This window comes from Typopeltis vanoorti, chromosome 12, assembly GCF_054136105.1.
Source record: "Typopeltis vanoorti isolate ZY-2024b chromosome 12, IOZ_Tvanoo_1.0, whole genome shotgun sequence".
Lineage (NCBI taxonomy): Eukaryota > Metazoa > Arthropoda > Arachnida > Uropygi > Thelyphonidae > Typopeltis > Typopeltis vanoorti.
Window position 1 is genome coordinate 111,254,498 of NC_143560.1, and position 22,128 is coordinate 111,276,625.

The 22,128-nt window shown below is 35.1% G+C and overlaps 1 protein-coding gene across 1 annotated transcript in view; it reads left to right on the forward strand.

Moving 5' to 3' along the window:
* Positions 1-22,128, forward strand: part of shot (dystonin-like protein short stop) — a 1,304,552-nt gene that overhangs the window by 955,798 nt on the left and 326,626 nt on the right. The window contains exons 69-70 of the mRNA XM_090402172.1: positions 3,089-3,190; positions 11,489-11,659. Of these exons, the coding sequence (XP_090258298.1) occupies positions 3,089-3,190; positions 11,489-11,659 (273 nt within the window). The remainder of the gene's footprint in view (positions 1-3,088; positions 3,191-11,488; positions 11,660-22,128) is intronic.

Genomic DNA, 22,128 nt, shown 5'->3' on the forward strand with positions numbered 1-22,128 from the left:
AGAATTTTATAACCGCACAATACTCAATTTTATCCATCTCAAGGGATACAGACTTTTGCTTCAGACAGTTGTATAAAACAAACTACTTGATAGAATGACTTGCAATTTCACGTGAATGCTTATGACAGATGTACCAACTTAGAAAAAAAATCTTGCCGATAGTGTTGCCATCTGTGGTTTAGGCCGAGAACATTTCTGACCATCCTCATATATCGATTTCAGAGTCTTAGAGGAAAAGTTTAGGAAAAGATCAAATTAACTCTGCCCATTAATTTATAGTTATTATTGAAGAAGATTATTTTTATTTCTTTGAGAGTTGTATATTTTTTGTTGTATTTCTAAGCTTGCAAAAATGCATTGTAAATGCTAGCATTTACTTTCTTCTGACAAAGGGAACAGTATCTGAGACAGGAATAAGATCAGCTCATCTAATGAAATAATTGTTCAGACAGACTGTCATCTCAATAAAAAGTTTGAAGACTCTTTTGTTCTTCTTGAATATTTGCAAAGATGGAGAAAATTTTTTGTTAATACTTGCACAGTGAAGTCTGCTGAGGTGGTTTGTTTTGTTTGGTTAAAAAAACTATATATTGTCACAAGTAAATGCCAGAAAATAGCTGCTGTATTTGCTCTGGATGTGTGTGTGTTTAAGTAAATTTAGAGGGTGACAACTGTAAAATAGCTGAATGATGTTCATAATTGTTTTGATCGAAGTACTGATTTAGTTCTGAGTTATTGAGTATTCTTATCTGAACTGATGGTATGTACATATATATGCATTGAAACATTGAGAAGACTACCAAAGGGGTTTGGGTTAGATTTTATTTTATTTTATTTTTTTATTGTGCAAATAAATTTATGTTGAGTGGGAGTGAGAAAGTTTATCATTTATTTTATTTGAATGTATGTGTAGATTTTTTTATGATAATTAAACATTTGTTTTAGTATTACAGTTCTCTACTGATTTTCGAGACTAAGATGAATGAATCAAGTTTCATTCATTCTTTAAGACTTCAGGGAAAATTAATAATTTTATATATATAATTATAATGCTGGAAAGAAGAATAATACTTGGTATGAACCATAGTGACATTATAGAATTTGGCATTACTTATTACAAACAGCTTCAGTAATTATAAATTGTTAAATGTTATTATTGTTGATCATCTGACCTTCATGGAGTCACACTATCACACACAAAGCTCATCTAACTCTGCCTTAAACTGATTCAGTGTGTCTACATTCACAACACACTCAGGCAATGCATTCCACTCACCAACTATTCTCTGTGTAAAGAACCTACTCCTTGCTCCTCTGCTCACACCCTCCTTATACACTTTCCAGAGATGGCCTGTTGTTCTTCCTCCTCTCCCATTCTATGAAAAATCTCTTCCAGGTCAATCTCTGACTAACTGATATGTCTCATTCATATCTTCTCCCCCCCCCCCTCCTCCTATTCATGGGCTTTGCAATTTCCATTCTCTCAATCTGTCCTCATACTCCACATTCCAAAGACCACTGACCACATTTGTGAATCTTCTCTGGACCCTTTTCTAACATATCCACATGACCATGAAAACCCAATAATCAAATTTTTGCACAATAATACATATGAGACCTAATCAAGGTCTTATACAATGGTCATAACCTCTTTATTTCTGCACGTCAGGGTTCTCCACATCATTGCCATTATCCAATGTGACATCTTCAGAACTTGTGCAATGTGTCCCCGAATTTCAGGTCCTTGTCCACCACTTCCAGATTTCTCATCCCCTCTATCTCCTTTCTAGTTTAACTCACCATGTGTATACTTTGCATCCCATAATTGCTTACCAAATTTCAAATCTTACACTTCACAACATTGAACCAATAGTTCCACTTACCTGTCCATTCATCTAATCCATTCAAGTCCTTCTGTAAGACTATAACATCTGCTTGACTCTGCGTTATTCTCCGCAATTTTGCATTATCTACAAACAGCTGCATATCACCAGTTAAACCTCTCCAAATATCATTAATATACAAATTGAGCAACAATAATCCCAGAACTAACCCCTCAGCACACCACTAGTGACCTTTCTCTTTTGGGATACTGCATCCCTATATACAACTTTCTGATAACTGTCCAACAGGCAGTCATTGATCCAACTCAGAAGTCTGTTATCCAATCCATTTCAATTTATTTAACAGCTTGTTGTGTGGCAGTTTGTCGAAAGCTTTTGCAAAATTTAAGCATACTATATGTACATCTTCCTTTAACATACCCATGCTGACAACCACAGAGAATACTGCTGTTATCAATCCATTTCTGTATCCTACTTCTCACCAATCTCTCTCTCTCTCTCTCTAGTACCTTCACCACAACCAACATACAGATTGGGCTATAATTTGTAGCCTTTTCACCAGCACTGGAACAATTTTACTTTCTTTTTACTCTCTTGGAACCTGTGCTGTTGTAAGACTTATTAAACAGGCATGCAAATGCTACTGCCAGTTTTCTGGAACATTCCCTTAAGACCTCTGATGATATGTCATCAAATATTATTGTCTTGTTGATATCAAGTTTATTTATTTCCTCAACTTCCTGCTCATTCACAATTAAGCCATCCTCTCTTGTGTTCTCTACACTTCGTATTAGACCAAGTAATCATGAAGTGAGAGGCTGAATCTGCTAGAAAACTCAGTAGTTAGAGGGGAAATCACTGCACTGAAACTGAACATAAGATTAATGCAGATCATCCATTTGGGCTATAATAAAATATGTGATTATTGACTTCTGCATCATTGATTATTAAAATCAAACAGCAAGGTTGTCCATCACCAATGGTATCAACATTGCGAAAGGGAAGGGAAAACTTTTCTTCACAAAATGGTAAATGGAGTCCATCATTATGCCCCTGAAATGGATTTTTTTTATTTCAGTGACATTTTTGGAAAGGGAGCTGTCACAATGGAAGCATTACATTTGGAATGCTCCTTCTTATTTTAATGATTTCATGTTTATGTAGATGTGAGATGTATAATAGAACTTCTTAGTATGAAACCAGATTTTTTTCCCCTGTAATTTAGTAACAAATTTTCTTTTCAGAACCTTCTGGAATTTCTGGATGAAGCTGAAGAGAACTTTGTCCACTTAGGTCCATTGGCCTCTGATATTGACGCTGTGAAAGGACAAATAAATCAGCTGAAGGTTGGTATTATCCTTTAAAAAAATGATTTTAAGACATTAAATTGTGCAATGTCTGATGCCTAGTTTTAAAACTAGCTTTGTATTCTATGTATTAAGATTAAATTCTTGCTAGTCCCTATAAAAATTAACAAAAATTAAAAATTAAAAATCCCTAGCTCACTCATGGTATATTCATACTGTGAATTATATTGTATTATAAATTAAAACTTTTCACAGGTGGAAGTCTCATAAAAAAATAATAACCCAATAAATGCAAATAAGTGCAGTTGATAAATATAATACATCTAGAAGGTATACCTTGCAACATCCATCTTTTTTAAAAGATTTTCTACAGGCATAAAACATCAAGAATAGTTACCACAAGTTTTACTGTTGCATCTGCAGGTTGAAGTCTGGGTTCAGATTTCTTCAAGGATGCAAGGATTGCCATTATAAGTCACAAGTAGCAAAGTTTTTTCCCTTTCCAGATGTTTTGATTTCTGGAACAAATTTATTTACTGCAAAACCCAATAAATGCAAATAAGTGCAGTTGATAAATATAATACATCTAGAAGGTTATTAGCTATTAGATTGAATAATGTGGTATTGGAGTAAAGCAGTGTGGTTTTGTGAAAGTAGGTCTTGACTTATTGCTCACTCTTGCCTTATAGGTCTTGCTCACTTTTTATAAGAAAGTGACACTTGATTTGGATTAAAGTGATGGGTACACAGTGATACGCTTGACTTTGTGAAGGAAAATCTGCAGGATACCTCACAGAAATTAGAGCAAATGGAGATATATATATATATTTTATGAAGAGTTGAATGACTAGAACCGAGAATTAAGTAAAAAGGTTTTAATATAAAAACATTACTAGTTTTGGTCTGTAACACCCTTCTTCAGGTGACATTATAAAAGAAGAAAAAACACTAAACATAGGTTAGTGTTAAAAGTAGAGGGTTAAAAGACTATGAACAACATAGACAGTCTCTATACATAATTAGCATGAAAACGTTGTAGTTGTAGTTTCTTAATTGTAGAAAACAAAGGAGAAGGGTGCCCCTAAGCTTTTATGAACTTCACATGAATTTCTTTTGGCATTAAACCTTCTTTCAAAGAATTTTATAACCGCACAATACTCACAACTACAACGTTTTCATGCTAACTATGTATAGATACTGTCTATGTTGTTCATAGTCTTTTAACCCTCTACTTTTAACACTAACCTATGTTTAGTGTTTTTTCTTCTTTTATAATGTCACCTGAAGAAGGCTGTTACAGGCCGAAATTAGTAGTGTTTTTATATTAAAACCTTTTTACTTAATTCTCGGTTCTAGTCATTCAATTCTTCATAAAACTATGTATGTTAACCGAGTTAATGATCATTCTGTCATATATATATATATATATATATATATATATATATATATATATGAAACTGGTGATATGGATAAGACAGTAGTTGATGAACAAATACCAAAGAATAGCATACCAAGGAACCGAATCCAGGATATGGGTGACTAGTGGAGCACTGCGAAGCTCAATATTTCTTAATTTGTACATCAATGATATGGGAAATGATTCAAGGGAAATTTTTTTTTTTTGATGATAAAATACTGAGAAGAGTGATATATAGGGAAAGTAATTCAGACTTTCAGGATGATTTAAATAGACTGGCAATGTATAATAGCTACTAATTTAATGTAGCCAAGCATAATGTCATGCATTTTGGGAAGAAGAGATTATAAGTTGCATGCTGCACTGTTGGAATGAAACAGCAGGTAATTGGTAAAGCTTGAAATTTGGATGTGATTGTGGATAGCAAGTGGAAGCTTAGAGCGCATAATAAATTATTATTATTACGCAACACCTTCAAGGAGTCCAAAGACTCATCGAGCGAGGGCACCTACTCTACAACTCTGCCTCCACACTGAATCCGCAACTACCAACATCATCTTCACCAATGCCATCTACTGCCCACTGCCACTAGTGTTTTCACAGACAATTGCAAACATCCATGCCCACAGCAGGATTCAAACCCACGGCCTTTTGCCTGGAGAGCGGATACGTTAACCACTCGGCCGAGTGGTTAGCGTATTATTAAATGGACACTGGCCATCCATACTTTCCAAAATCTATTGATAAATATAAATCCAAGAAATGTAAGATCTCAGAAATCAGACAAGTCTACAAAGCCAAAACAATAGGAAAACATTTACAATGGACATGTCGGTTTCAGTAGAATATCAATGATATTGAGATTCTGGTTGCAGAAATGCAAACTTTTCTGTCTCTATCTGCATGAAACATTTAATATCCAGCAGTGCCCTACCTTAAGGAATTTCACTGTTGTATGCAATTACAGAACTGGATATGGTCCTGCTTATTGTGGAGAAACTATTCTAGTAGGCAGTTATGCTCTTTTCCATCATGTCCAGCTTAGTACTCCTCTGGAAACATAGCAATTTATTTCCATGGAATTTTTTTTTATTACAGTGTGTTCAATATATTTACCACCGGGTAAATATATTGAACTCTTTTATTATTAATTATATTTATTATATTAACCCCTTTTTAATAATGGTGTCGATACCTTCTTCCATATGCCTATCTGTTCATTTTCAATAGATCTTACAATCCTGTCTCCGATTATTCCACTGCTCATGTCGAAGAGAACATTTATGGATCATTTTCCTTAAATGAGATGGAACTTGATAATTTTATTTTGCGACTGCCTCATCCCATACTTCTCATGGGTAACATTAATTGACACAACACTCTCTGGAGTAGTTCAACATGGATGGACGAAGTTTTATCATTGAGTGAATGCTCCACAATCATGCCTTCCCCTTTTTAATAATGGTGTCAATACCTTCTTCCATATGCCTATCTGCTAATTATGCAATAGATCTTACAATCTTGTCTCCGATTATTTCACTGCTCATGTCGAAGAGAACATTTATGGAAGTGATCATTTGCACTGTTTTTTTTTTATTCTCTTCAAAATTTTAATGCTTAAGCAAGACAGTCTATCAGTGAAGCTGTGAAGTATATAACTGATTGTATTATCCTGACAACAATATCTGCATTTTCAAAAACATTTCAATTTCCACTCTACTGAACGCCAGAGTGCCAAGTAATCAAAAAAGGAACAAAACTGAGCATGAGCTATATTTCACAGATACCTTACCACATCAAATCTAACATTATTAAACACATGTATTCATGAGAAAAAGGAAAAAGTGTTTATTAAAAATTATTTTTAATTATTTTCTTAATTCTTGTGAATATATATCAGAGTGTCAGAAGCAATCTTGGATTCAATTTACATCACTGATTCATCAAACAACCACTGCTAAAATTGTATAAAAATCCTGAAAATAAAAGATAAATATGAAACACACTGCTTGTCTACTCTGGAGCATAATAGATATGTTGTTGCTGATTCAAAAACTATTGCATTCACTTTGGGAGAAAATTTTGCTAGAATCTCGGCAACAGCTTCGTGTCTTCCTGAATTTTTAATATTAAAAGTATACTACAAAAGAAATGGCAGCCAAATTTTTCTACAAATGGGCTTATATAATCAACTACATCACTTTTTTTGGAGATGTGTTTTGCATTATGGGAGATACTGAGATAGGAGTGATGTCATCTTGCTCCACCTTTGCAACGAGTTGCCTGATGTTGTACCACCTTACCCCAGTCCTGAAGATACTTTGAGGCGCAAACTTTGTTTGCTCACACTTGGATAAAGGATTAAACTAAATTTATTATACTCTAACCAAGTGAAAAATAAACTTTCAACATCTTTCTCTAAATCCAGAGTAATTTAATAAAAAGGTGGCACACCGTTTGGCAACTCCTATAGGTAGAGATGACCTTGCTAATGCTTCTGGCTGGTATCTCCACTTGGGCCTGGCTCCCACTGAAGAGACCTCAATAAAGGTCGAAACTAGTCTGGGTAGTGGCCCTTCCCTTAATGCATAACATTATACATATCTGCAAGGAAATGTGTTTTGCATTATGGGAGATACTGAGATAAGAGTGATGTCAGTTTGCTCCACCTTTGCAATGAGCTGCCTGGTGTTGTACCACCTTACCCCAGTCCTGAAGATACTTTCAGGTGCAAACTTTGTTTGCTCACACTTGGATAAAGGATTAAACTAAATTTATTATTATCTGCAAGCTTAAGACAACCCACAAGAATTTTGTTGATATGCTGCAAGTAAAAGAAAGAATGAATATTTCAGAATAACTTTTCTGAAGGTGGTCTGAAAGTAGTGTGACAGATGCAGAAGAGGTTGTTCAACTAATGAGTGCCCATATTGCTAAAAACTATCAACCTAGTGTATGCAACATCGAGTTCACTGCTACATCTTCACTGAATGAAGCAACTCGGGTGCATGAAGAGGGGGGTATTAGACCTGTTGCACAAACTGGATAAGAATTCAGCAATAGGGACTGATAGAATATCAGCATGATATTCTATGACCTTCCTATTCCTTTGATCATGCCATGTAACTTGAGTCTCATAACAGGGAATGTTCTGTAGGAATTGAAAGAATGTATGGTAATCCCATTGAACAAAGGTGGTGAAAAGACCAATGTATCCAACTATCGACCAAGCAGTATCTCAGGAGTGGTGGTGAAGATTTTGGAAAAATTAGTTAGGGCTCGCATTCAGAAATGGGTTGCCAGTGGATCTCTACTTTGCAATGAACAACATGGGTTTACTAACGGAAGGTCATGCTTTAGCAACTTGTTCACATTCTATAATAATGTTACCATTGAACTAGTTAAGAGGAATGGATAACCCATGATATTTTTGGATTTTGCTAAGGCTTTTGACAGTATACAGCATGGAAGACTGTTGCATAAATTCGTGAATATCGGTTTGAATTATAAAATATTAGTGTTGGTAAGATTATGGCTGACTGACAGATATCAAAAAGTGTTATACAAGGGGTGTAAATCTGCAAGATTTAAGGTAACTGATTTTAAGTGGTGTACCATAAAGATCAGTCCTTGGTCCACTACTATTCGATCTGTACGTTAATGGTTTTGGGAAAGATTTGACAGGTGACATAGAGCTATTTATGATGATGCAAAGATAGGTAGGGTAATCTGGAATGCTGCTGATATGCAGTACTTGCAGAATTATTTGAACAGGCTGGAATTGTGGGCATGGGTAAATGGATCTCAGTTCAATGTCAGTAAATGCAAAGTCATGCATTTTGGCATGATTAAATATCCAATTCATATTATATTGGGGGGATTATGCTAGAAAAAACTGATCAGGCTAGTGATCTTGGAGTGTTAGTAAATAGGAAGTTGAAGTTCAAGTTCCAGTAGCAAAGATGCAAATACAACTCAAAAGATAATTGCAATGCTGAAACGAACCTTCACATGTAAAGATAAGGATGTCATTTTGCTTCTTTATAAGGCCTTGATAAGACCTCACTTGTGCACAGGTCTGGTCTCCCGGTTTCCATTGTGATTCAGATACAGTGGAGAGAGAGTGCATTTTTCCGTGGGCTCTTTGTAATGGGTTCAGATTTTCAGAAATAAAAAATGCCTTGTGCATTTTTTATATTCTGCCAAAAACATGCTCTTCATCCCAATCCTGAGTTAAGAATGGGTCAAACTGTTACTCCAGTAACAATAGAAGTCAAATTTTTGGACTCATCTTTGACAAAAAGCTTACATTCCTGGCACACATTCATCAACTAGAGAAAAGTGCTGGAGGGCATTCAATCTCTTTTGCACTCTATTTTCTCTACTGAGTGTTGTGGATCAGTTTTCATTGCTTCATCTTTATTGTGCACTTAATATGTCCAAAGTTGATTATGATTATGCTGTGAAGTCCATGTTTCTTCAAGGCAGAGTAGCCTTTGATGGTTGGATCCCCATCATCATGGTGCACTGATTGCTACTTGTGCTTTTCTCATAGCCTATTCAAAGTCTTTTTTTGTAGAAGCAAATGAAACAAGCTCTTTCACTTACATGGAAACAGTAATCTCTTAACTATACCCAAAAAATAGTGTTTTCAAGAGCATCTTGCATGGAATAGTATATTTTCTTTGCACTGGGAAGCTCATTATCACACACAGACTTCCTTTCTTTATATGTGCCTTTGGTATGTATGGTAGACATTATGCTAGTTACTGGCAATAATGTTAAAAACATTACTCGCACCAAACACAGCAGCATTCCTCTGGCAGGTTTGCATTCCATCCTGTAATCACTGTGCCAACTAAGGAAGTCTCACACTCTGTCGTCTGTCTTTAAACAGTTATTTAATATACACAGAACAGAACACTCCTGTTATCTTGCAATGTATATTCAATCAGATTCCAGTTCATTGAGTAATTATACAGCAGAGTAATTTTACAGATTCCAGTTCATTGAGTAATTATACAGCAGAGTAATTATACAGGTTGCATGTAATTCAACTTTTGCATGTAAAAGAAAACTATTATCAAAACTGTATGCTTTATACAGACTCATTAAGTATTATCCAGGTTATCTCTTCTCTCATCTACAATCCACATCCATTGTTTTTCTTGGATATGCAACTGTTGTTCAAATTGAAGGTTCTTAATTTTTATATTCAGCTGTACTGGATTCCAAACTTTGAATTGAGGGAAAGGAGTCTGAAGATGCAGCTACTAAATCTGATAATTTTTCTGTATACTGTTTGTCAGCCCCATATACAGACTGCAAACAGTTTATAAGATTAAAGATAATGACTCATTGGTAGTCATCATGACAGGAACACTGTCAAATAAATTAAACATTAAGCATGGGTGGCCAAGTCAGTGGAGAAACACAAGAGAGGAAGTTGTTCTTGCTAGGCTCTGCATAGGTCAGTCATCTTACATATTCATTTTTACTGAGGATGGATAACCCACCTGTGTGTAAATAGTGCAACATGTCTCACCATTCATCATATTGTCATAGAGCACCTGCACTTTGCTACCAGGCACTCAGGCAGATCTTATCAGACTTAGATAAATTGCATGAAGTTTTTAACTTTTCTTTTGATGAATTATTTTATACAATCACATCTGATTATATATTCTATTTATATGTAGCTAATGTTTTCTTAATTTAATTTTTTTTTTTTACATAACATGATATTTACTAATTTATCTCATTATTATTGTTTAATATTACTTTGAGTACTGCTGTAATCTTTGGTGTGGTGCAGTATAAACTTTGCTGTCCTTGCACCAGTTAATCCCAAATCTGCCAACCAACCAAACTATGAAAACAGTTTTTGATGACAGGAAAAATACAGAGTAATGCCAAGATCCAGGAAAATTGATAAATTTAGTAGTCATTAACAAGACTAAAATGTATAATCTGAAGCCTGACAAACAACAAATTACTTGGGAAGCAAGCATTAACAGAATTATTATTATTATTACTTAACACCACCAGGGAGTCCAAAGACTCATCATGGGAGGGCACCTACTCTACAACTCTGCTTCCACCACTCAATCCACCAACTACAACGAACCACAAATACCATCATCATGCCATCTACCTACCATCACCACTAGCATTTTCACAGACAATCACAAACATCCATGCCCACGGCAGGATTCGAACCTGCAGTCTTTTGGCTAGAGAGCAGATACGCTGATCACTTGGCCAACTAGGTCGGCAGAATACTGATAATAATGTGAACTTAAGTCTTTACTAATAGCATTGAATCCTTGTGCCTTTGAGTGTATGTCTGGAAATTATAATTATGAATACCACACTCATACAGAACAGTAGAATGTAACATGTTAAACATTTACTTTCCACATTCACATCTGAATTTGATTCCACCTAATTTGGATGCTGATAGTGATGAACATGATGAACACTTACATCAGTGATTTTCTTAATCAAGAAAATCACTGATGTCAGCTTTAAGTAGAACAGTGTTAAATGTGTATATATTTATGTATGCCATAGGTTCATATGAAATGAAATGATTATGTCAGCACATTTTCAGTTTATTAGCGTGCAAAACTAACAGAGTATATGTAAACAATATATGTAAATTGCAGTATTTATTCAGTTTAAACTTTATTAACCCTCATAAAGAATATTTAAAAGAAAATTTCTTTTAAAAGAAATCCATTACTCTGTAATAAGAAAGAGGAGCATGAATTTTACAGAAATGTTTACCATTAAATATTTACTATGTTATATGCACAATTTTAATCAATAAATAAAAAGATTGTCATTCACTTAACTTCTATACCTCACAGATAATTATTGTAGAATTAGGTGTTTAGTCATTTTACTATCTTTTTTAGGAGTTCAAAATTGCAGTTGATCCTCATATGGTAGAAATAGAATCACTGAATCGACAGGCACAAGAACTGATTGGACGTACATCTTCTGATCAAGCTTTATCAATTAAGGAGCCATTAGCTGAAATTAACCATCGATGGGATGAATTGTTAAAGGGAATAGTTGGGAGACAAGTAAGGAGAATTTTTATTTAAATACTTATTCTTTAGTTCCCAGTATTTATTTCATGTATACTTCAAGTTACAGCTATCCAAATTAACTTTTCAACTAAAGAATAGCAATAGTATAATGCTGGACTTCTTAAATGGCAGATTAAAGAATTTTTCACGGAATGTTGGTGATTTCATCCAAACTGATTAATGTATATATATTGAGTAATTATTGTTTTTTACACTTTTGCTAGTCTTTTCATGCATATATGACATTTAATCACTATGGTTTTCTTTGTGTTTACAAAATTAATAACGGAAAAAACTCGCATACAAAAATTATTTAATAGTATAATTTTTGCCTGTGTGTCACAGGCATCTTCAGTACATTAATAATATATGTAAATTTCAGTATTTATTCAGTTTAAACTTTATTAACCCTCATAAAGAATATTTAAAAGAAAATTTCTTTTAAAAGAAATCCATTACTCTGTAATAAGAAAGAGGAGCATGAATTAATGAATTAGCTTAATGTACTGAAGATGCCCATGACACACAGGCAAAAATTATATTATTAAATAATCTTTGTACATGAATTTTTTCCGTTATTAATTTTGTATCGATATGTCTACTCACGGTATACCTCTTTTAAAACTTTGTGTTTATGTCAATAAATATTCAATAAATAAATTGAAATACTATTTGAATATTATTGAAATGACATGGATATGAAAGCATAACTTAATATTGACTGATTAAATTATGGAGACTACTACCATGTGAATAGTAGCTTTAATTTCTTATCGTTTTGATCATTTATGCTTGTTCACACTATATACACTTCAAGAAGCCAACAGTTCTTTTCACTCACTTCTCTGTGAGAGAAAAATATAGCTCTTACTACTATCTGAATTGCACACAAACTTCCATAAATGTATCATGTTCTCTCCCTACCTGCCATATAACAAAACATTTCATCAGCCCTTGACCCTATAGCATCCATTAAAACAAGTATATAAAGTCCTCTTTCATATCGTACGCAATTGATGAATTGGGGGGAAAAAAAAACAGAAGTACTGAACAGAAGTTGTTATAAGTCAGAGAGATTGTTCTTGGAATCAACAGAACCCTTGTGTTAGATCCTGAATGGAGAACTTTACAAGTAAATTCTTTATTCAGGATTTAACATGATAAATATTACTAATTAAGGAAATACCTGCACATCAGCTAATAATTATGAAAAATTTCTTTGTTATGTGATAATGTGTAGTCCATATGTGCCATATATTGAAATTTATTCCTGTATAACTGAAATGAAAGGCAGAGAATTTTGTGTCAGAATAGTAAGAATTATGTAAGGGAATTGTTAAGTTATTTGTAAATCCCATTAAGCTGTCTAGTACATTACGAAATTTCCAGAAAGATAAGTAGTAATCTGGAATAATCATGTTATAACTTGTATGAGTTGAGCGTAGCAATGGAGGCTGTCTACGTGGAAAGTGATGTCAGAACGACTACCTGGAATAGGGTAAACTGACAGATTAGGGAGAGTGTAGGATCACCCAAGGGGCATGAACGATGGGGTTCGTGGGTAAAAAAACACATCGAATAGATGGTGCCCGAAAGGGTGAATAAAAGACGATGCGTGCCATATTACAGGGCTTTTTCTTCTTCGGTTCCTGGATTCGAGTTTTAGGATTTTGTCGGGGATTTGTGAGAGAGAGCAGTGGGTCGACTACTGTGATGTCGGACGACAAGGCCTGTTCTTGAGGAGAACGCCTGAGGATTTCCAAGCGAAGCTGATTGTGTTACGACAGCCTATGCAGAATCGAGCCTTCGAATAAAGTCCCATCGAGGAGAACAAAGAAAATTTCCTGCAGAGCGGTAGACAGCACGCCACAGGCCGGAAATGATTCAAAGAAAAGCGTAGTGCATCGCCAGGTGCAAAGACGGCCGATAACTATACAGTAAGGTAATCCAGATCTACATGAGATGGCAGCATGAAATCTGGAAGGATCTGGTAATGTAAAGAATTTCATTCTGTGTTAGAAATCGCTTAGAAGAATAAGAAATTTGTGTATACTGTAAACTAAGGACACTAATAGAGAACTTTTAAGTGAGAATTTGACTGAATTAGTTAAGACCATGTGGAACAAAGAAGAATTGTTGATAGCAGTATTTTGATTGAGAATGGCTAGGCTTGACTAATGAAATTTAGAATTAAGATAATTATTGATAGAGTATTAATGAAAGTGTTCAATGCGTGTTCTGTGAATAACTTGTGAAAGGAATTATATCCTAGTAGTGTTATGCTTACATTTAATCTTATCCTTTCGTAACTGAAGGATTTAGCTTACTCAAATTCATTGTTGGGATTTAGTATGAACCTTAATTTAGAGTGAGGTTTGTTCTATTGAGTATTTGAATTTTCTTAACTGTAAATGTTTTATGTTTTTCCAATAAACATGTTTTGTACCTTATACCTGAGTTTATGCCTGATTACGAATTCAAACCACCACTTATGAAATAGAACCTTTTGGCAGGAAGGAATTAAATATTATTGCTTAAGTGAGATTCAGGTCACGACTGCTAAATGAATCTGCACAGCGCTACTGTAAGATTAATAAATGTTGTGTGTATGCTTTTGAATTTGGAATTGTTTCTCTGAACAAGAGTCTCTTCTGTTATAGGATATTGGCTGGCACAACATAATAAAAATTTTGCCAATATCCGAGAGGAAATAGATCTGAATTAATAATTAAAGGGCACAGCAGTAGGATAGAAAACAGGCTAATTTAGAGTGAGAATAAGGTATAATATAGAGAAAACAACGACATAACACTTGAAACATACTTCAAACCTCAACAAGTATAACTATATAAATTTACCCAAAGATTTGGGATATAGTCATCTTAAGACCGAATTAATACCTGCTTTCTCTCTGTGTTTCTTTTCTTTTCTTTTTTTTTTTTTTTCTCAATGTAGATGGCACCTAATTGGGACTTTAGTCTTTGTGTTGTACATTACAATTGCTGAAACTAGTCCCATTGTTATACTGGATTGTTGTTGTTTCACATACTGTAACAAACTGTTTTTGTACTCTGAAGATGCTGGATAGAATACCAGCGAAATATCAGCAATAAGTTAATACATAGTTATTTTCTTATCAGTCTGTGTTCTCATATATCATTAAAATTAATCACCATGAGAATTTTTATGCGGGGTGCTTAAGGGTCAAAGCTGTATAACTGAGAGGAGACCTCCACATAGCCTTTAAAGGAATGCGGAGAACCGACCAGGGCTTCTGACCTAATGTCCAATCCTCACCTTCTCGTGGTGCACCCTGTTGGGTATCTACTTGGATACTGAACGAACGAGGATGGGCTGGCAATTTGGGATTTAGCCGACCAAATTGTACTCTTATTGGTTAAACCAAAATATAGAATGATGGTACAACATGACAAAATTTCATGCCGGCTGGGGCGTCGCCCGGTTAAACAAGGCCCTCGTTGTTTTCGTCAGGGAACCAGGGCGAACAGCGAAAAGTCAGCTACTGGAACAAATCTGAAAACAAACCCCAACTCAACATCACCAGAGTTAAAGATCGGTACTATCAACGTAAGAAGCCTGAATGGCAAAGAAATGGAGCTAGCTGAGGAATTAGATAAGTACCAGATCGACATAATAGGGGTGACTGAAACAAAAAAGACCAAAACTGGTGAGATCTTTCTGAGCAATAAATACAAAATGTTATATTCAAGCAATGACAATCAAGGAAAAGAAGGAGTAGCCATAGTATTCAACACAAAATACGAGGCTAATCTTCTTGAATGGCAGTCAGTCTCAAGTAGAGTAATGTGGGCAAATATGAGAATGGGGAACTGGACAATGAGACTTATTTGTGCCTATGGTCCCACAGAAGGTTCTACTAAGGTAGAAGTGGAGGAATTTTTTGAGGCTTTAGAAAAAGCAACTGACACAATGAAAAATGAAAAGTTGGTCCTTGTTGGGGATCTAAATAGCAGAGTAGGAAATGATTGTGAGACATACAAAAATATTTTGGGAAAATTTGGAGAAAAGAGCAAAGCTAATAATAATGGCAAATATCTGTTGGATTTCTGCTCAGGACATGGACTAGTTATTACTAACACCATGTTCCAACATAAAAATGTGCACAAATTCACATGGAGAGAAGAGGCTAGGAATAAGAAAAGTCTCATTGACTATGTTATTGTTGATAGTGATGTTTTCTCCCTGGTGCAGGACACCAGAGTGTACAGAGGATTTGAAATTGGAAGTGATCACTATTTAGTCTTGAGCAGGATAAAATTGAATTTCATATTGAAAAGAATAACATGTAAGAAAGTTTTAAAGCGAATAAAAGTTGAGCAGCTCTCAGATGTGAGCTGTAGACTAAAATACACAAAGATTATTGAAGGAAAAATGAAAGAGTTTGAGAACAGGAATCAAACCTTGGAGATTCAGTGGCAAACTCTGAAGAAAACATTGATTGATTCTGCCAGAGAGGCATGTGGTGAGGTTGTTTGTAAGGATAAAAAAATCAGAACTCCCTGGTGGACACAGGAGGTTAAAGAGGTAGTGAAGGAAAAGAAGAAAGCATACCAAAAGTTCCTGTCAAATAAGTCAGCTTGTGCTCTTAGAGAATATAGAGACAAATGCAAGAATGCTAAACACTGTGTAAAACTAGCTAAACAAAAGTCATGGGAGGACTTTGGCAAGAATATAGAAAATAAATACAAGAAGGTGGCAAAATATTCTGGAGGTTGTTGAAGAAGCTTAAGAATGGAGGAAAGAGTGCTATAAAAGGAATTCGAGATGATAAAGGTGACATGAAAACGGGAGAAAAAGATATCCTTGAAGTATGGAGTAATTACTTTGAAAAACTGCTAAATGAAACAAGCAGTGATGACAGCACAGTGGTAAAAAAGACTGACCAGGCATGCAGTCAGGAATACATATCCATACTTGAAGTAGAAAAAGCCATCAAAGGCTTGAAATGTGGAAAGGCAGCAGGAGTAGATGATATTCGACCAGAAATGCTGAAGTATGGTGGTATAAGAGTCTTACAGTGGCTTCACTGCATAGTTCAGAAAGCCTGGACAGAGGGACGAATTCCCGATGATTGGAGTAGAGCTCTCATAGTACCCATATATAAAAAGGGAAATAAAACTGCATGTCAGAATTACAGAGGTATTTCCCTACTGAGTGTTCCTGGCAAGATCTATGCAAGTATACTTGAGAAACGGTTGAGAAGAATTGTGGAAGAAAAGCTTGGTGAAGAACAAGCTGGATTCAGGCCAAATAGAGGCTGTCAGGATCAGATCTTCACTTTACGACAAATAGTCGAGAAAGCATGGGAATATAACAAAGATCTGTATTTAAGTTTTGTCGATCTGGAAAAGGCATATGACAAGGTGCCAAGAGAGAAGCTATTCAATACGCTGCAGTTATATGGTGTCAATGGGACATTATATCAAGCAATACTTAGTCTTTATTTGAGTTGTAAGTCAGCAGTTAGAATTGAAGGAAGTACAGGAAGATGGTTTAATGTTAAATCTGGTGTGAGACAAGGATGTACATTATCCCCTCTGTTATTCATTATCTATATGGATCACATTATGAAGGAAAGTGGTATTAAACATGATATCAAAATTGGAGATGTTAATGTCAGCTCTTTGCTTTATGCGGATGATGTTATACTTCTAAATAAATCCGCTACAAGTCTGCAAGATTCTCTGACTAAATTGAATAGCTCTTGTAATAAATATGGTATGAAGGTCAGCAATAAAAAGACATAGACAATGAAAATAGGCAGAATCATTGAAAATGTCAACTGTGTTGTGAATGGAGAACCTGTGGAACAAGTAAAACATTTCAGCTATTTAGGCACGATTTTTACTGAAGATGGTAAATTAAATACAGAAATAGACAACAGAATCAGCAAAGCTGGTATGGTGGGAAGTCAATTGAATAAATTCATATGGAATAAGAGAGAAATTAGTCGGAACACTAAATTAGCTGTATACAAGACAGTGTTCAAACCAGTTTTAACTTATGGATCTGAGAGCTGGGTCAGAAGTAAAACACTTGACCAAAGACTAGAGACTTCAGATATGAGAGTCCTGAGAAAGATTATAGGCGTGAACAGATGGCATCAATGGCAGTATCATATTAAAAACGAGGATATTAGGAAAGAACTTGACATTGTCAGCATCCAGGAATGTGTTAGCAGAGCTAATCTCAGGTGGTATGGTCACTTAAACAGAATGGGCGAGGAAAGATTAGCAAAACAAGTGTTCTCTGCCAGGTTGGCAGGAAAACGACCCAGAGGAAGACCAAGATATAGGTGGATTGATACAGTACAAAGTGCTTTAGACGATAGAAATATAAGATCTGATAATATTGGAGTGTTGACAAGTAACAGACTGATTTGGAGGAAAATTATAGATAGGAAATTAATAATGATGTAATTTTTTTCATGTAGTACTATCATATCCTGTACACCCCTTGAGGGTACATGGCAGGAATTTGATGATGATGATGATGATGATGTTCCAACATAAAAATGTGCACAAATTCACATGGAGAGAAGAGGCTAGGAATAAGAAAAGTCTCATTGACTATGTTATTGTTGATAGTGATGTTTTCTCCAGGGTGCAGGACACCAGAGTGTACAGAGGATTTGAAATTGGAAGTGATCACTATTTAGTCTTGAGCAGGATAAAATTGAATTTCATATTGAAAAGAATAACATGTAAGAAAGTTTTAAAGCGAATAAAAGTTGAGCAGCTCTCAGATGTAAACTGTAGACTAAAATACAGAAATATTATTGAAAAGAAAATGAAAGAGTTTGAGAACAGGAATCAAACCTTGGAGATTCAGTGGCAAACTCTGAAGGAAACATTGATTGATTCTGCCAGAGAGGCATGTGGTGAGGTTGTGTGCAAAGATAAAAAAATCAGAACTCCTTGGTGGACACAGGAAGTTAAAGAGGCAGTGAAGGAAAAGAAGAAAGCATATCAAAAGTTCCTGGCAAATAAGTCAGCTTTTACTCTTACAGAATACAGAGACAAATGTAAGAAAGCTAAACAGTGTGTAAAACTAGCTAAACAAAAGTCATGGGAGGACTTTGGCAAGAATATAGAAAATAAATATCAAGAAGGTGGCAAAATATTCTGGAGGTTGTTGAAGAAGCTTAGGAATGGAGGAAAGAGTGCTGTAAAAGGAATTAGAGATGATAAAGGTGAAATGAAAACAGGAGACAAAGATATCCTTGAAGTATGGAGTAATTACCTTGAAAAACTGCTAAATGAAACAAGCAGTGATGACAGCACAGTGATAAAAAACACTGACCAGGCATGCAGTCAGGAATACATATCCATACTTGAAGTAGAAAAAGCCATCAAAGGCTTGAAATGTGGAAAGGCAGCAGGAGTAGATGATATTCGACCAGAAATGCTGAAGTATGGTGGTATAAGAGTCTTACAGTGGCTGCACTGCATAGTTCAGAAAGCCTGGACAGAGGGACGAATTCCCGATGATTGGAGTAGAGCTCTCATAGTACCCATATATAAGAAGGGAAATAAAACTGAATGTGAGAATTACAGAGGTATTTCCCTACTGAGTGTTCCTGGCAAGATCTATGCAAGTATACTTGAGAAACGGTTGAGAAGAATTGTGGAAGAAAAGCTTGGTGAAGAACAAGCTGGGTTCAGGCCAAATAGAGGCTGTCAGGATCAGATCTTCACTTTACGACAAATAGTCGAGAAAGCATGGGAATATAACAAAGATCTGTATTTAAGTTTTGTTGATTTGGAAAAGGCATATGACAAGGTGCCAAGAGAGAAGCTATTCAATACGCTGCAGTTATATGGTGTCAATGGGGCATTATATCAAGCAATACTTAGTCTTTATTTGAGTTGTGAGTCAGCAGTTAGAATTGAAGGAAGTACAGGAAGATGGTTTAATGTTAAATCTGGTGTGAGACAAGGATGTACATTATCCCCTCTGTTATTCATTATCTATATGGATCACATTATGAAGGAATGTGGTATTAAACCTGATATCAAAATTGGAGATGTTAATGTCAGCTCTTTGCTTTATGCAGATGATGTTATACTTCTAAATAAATCCGCTACAAGTCTGCAAGATTCTCTGACTAAATTGAATAGCTGTTGTAATAGATATGGTATGAAGGTCAGCAATAAAAAGACAAAGACAATGAAAATAGGCAGAATCATTGAAAATGTCAACTGTGTTGTGAATGGAGAACCTGTGGAACAAGTAAAACATTTCAGCTACTTAGGCACAATTTTTACTGAAGATGGTAAACTAAATATAGAAATAGACAACAGAATCAGCAAAGCTGGTATGGTGGGAAGTCAATTGAATAAATTCATATGGAATAAGAAAGAAATTAGTCGGAATACTAAATTAGCTGTATACAAGACTGTGTTCAAACCAATTTTAACTTATGGATCTGAGAGCTGGGTCAGAAGTAAAACACTTGACCAAAGACTAGAGACCGCAGATATGAGAGTCCTGAGAAAGATTAGAGGCGTGAACAGATGGCATCAATGGCAATATCATATTAAAAATGAGGATATTAGGAAAGAACTTGACATTGTCAGCATCCAGGAATGCGTTAGCAGAGCTAATCTCAGATGGTATGGTCACTTAAATAGAATGGGAGAGGAAAGATTAGCAAAACAAGTGTTCTCTGCCAGGTTGGCAGGAAAACGACCCAGAGGAAGACCAAGATATAGGTGGATTGATACGGTACAAAGTGCCTTAGACGATAGAAATATAAGATCTGATAATGTTGGAGTCTTGACAAGTAACAGACTGATTTGGAGGAAAATTGTAGATAGGAAGTTAGTAATGATGTAATTTTTTCATGTAGTACTGTCATATCCTGTACACCCCCTTGAGGGTACATGGCAGGAATTTGATGATGATGATGATGATGAATTTTTATGCCAATCCTGTATTCTCCAGTTTATGCAACAGCCCTTCATCTTGTATCCTCTCAAATGTTTTAATGAAGTCCAACAGTATGAAAGTATATCCATTCCCTTTATCCAAATTGGCTGTGACATTGTTATGAAATATATTTACTGAGAAATCACCATGTGTTATTCATTCTTTATAAGTTTTGCATAGACACAGTTGAAAAATGATTTAACTAAGAGAGATTAATTACTGATATTTCAATTCACATATCGTGTTTTTTTTTTTTTTTTTTGAACGTGGATCTACATCAGTGTAATGAGTTGGAAATAAAAAAAAAATAATTAAAAATGATGAAGGTTATATGGAGAACAGAATCTCTCTCTCCTTATATGCAGTCTCCAGACAGGCAGGTAAAAACCAATACTATTAGGATCGATTGAAGTGTGCATATGCATGTGATTAAAAGGAGGGGGGATAAGTATATGTGTACATGTGAGTCTGGTGGCAAGGCTTATAGGTTGGCTATTCATAATTGTATTTTTAATTACAACATAGACTAATATATTCTCAAAGTAAATTTAAATAATACTTCCAGTATTTTGACAAAGCCAAATTGCTGTCATCTGGGAATAAAATATAATATATGTGCATGCAGCACTACATTAAGTAATGAGGCTGAAGCATGTCAACTGAGAGTAAGCCTAAAGTTATGAGTAGCACCCCTCGAGTAGGCTAAGCTAAATTGGGCATCCATGTTGGGTTGCAGTACAGAGGATGAGATTCCCAAATTTGAGGCAGTTTCATATACAACCAAATTTGTTGAGGTTAGCATAGTTTCAGATTCAAGGAAAAGTCTGTGCTATTTATTTTTGCTGCATTGGAGTAGAATGACCTTTTTCCAGTATATCCCATAACAGATGTCCAAAGGATGGTTAGCAAGTGGCTGTTGTGGTGGAAATGGATATAGTCCTTATGTTCCCAAATTCTGATGTTGACTGTCCTCCTGCCAATTGGCCATAGATGGGAAATATATGCCTTCTACATTAATTAATCTTGCTTTCTTCCTCTAGTTCAGTCCCCACTGAAAAGACTTCAGTTAAGGTCAAAACTGGTCTGGATAGACCAGTTTTGATCTTGACTGAAGTGGCCCTTCCCATAATGCATACCCTTATACACATCCACAAGGATGTGTGGTTTGTATTTATAGGATGGATACTATGGCACTTAATTAGAAGTCATTAGCTTCTATGCATGTGAAGATTCTTCACATACAAACTTTGTTTGCTTACACTTGGATTAAATATAAAGAATATAATTTCTTGGCATCTTTTAATTTATAACCAAGTGAAAAAACTGTCAAAAATAAAATTAATATATATATATATTTTTTTTTTTTTTTCTAGCTATATTAAAATTAAAATATTTTTTATACACATATTCTTTAGCCAATTGGGCTGCATAGTAGATAGCATACCAGCTTTGTGACCAGAAGGCTGCAGTCTCAAATTCTCCTAATAGGC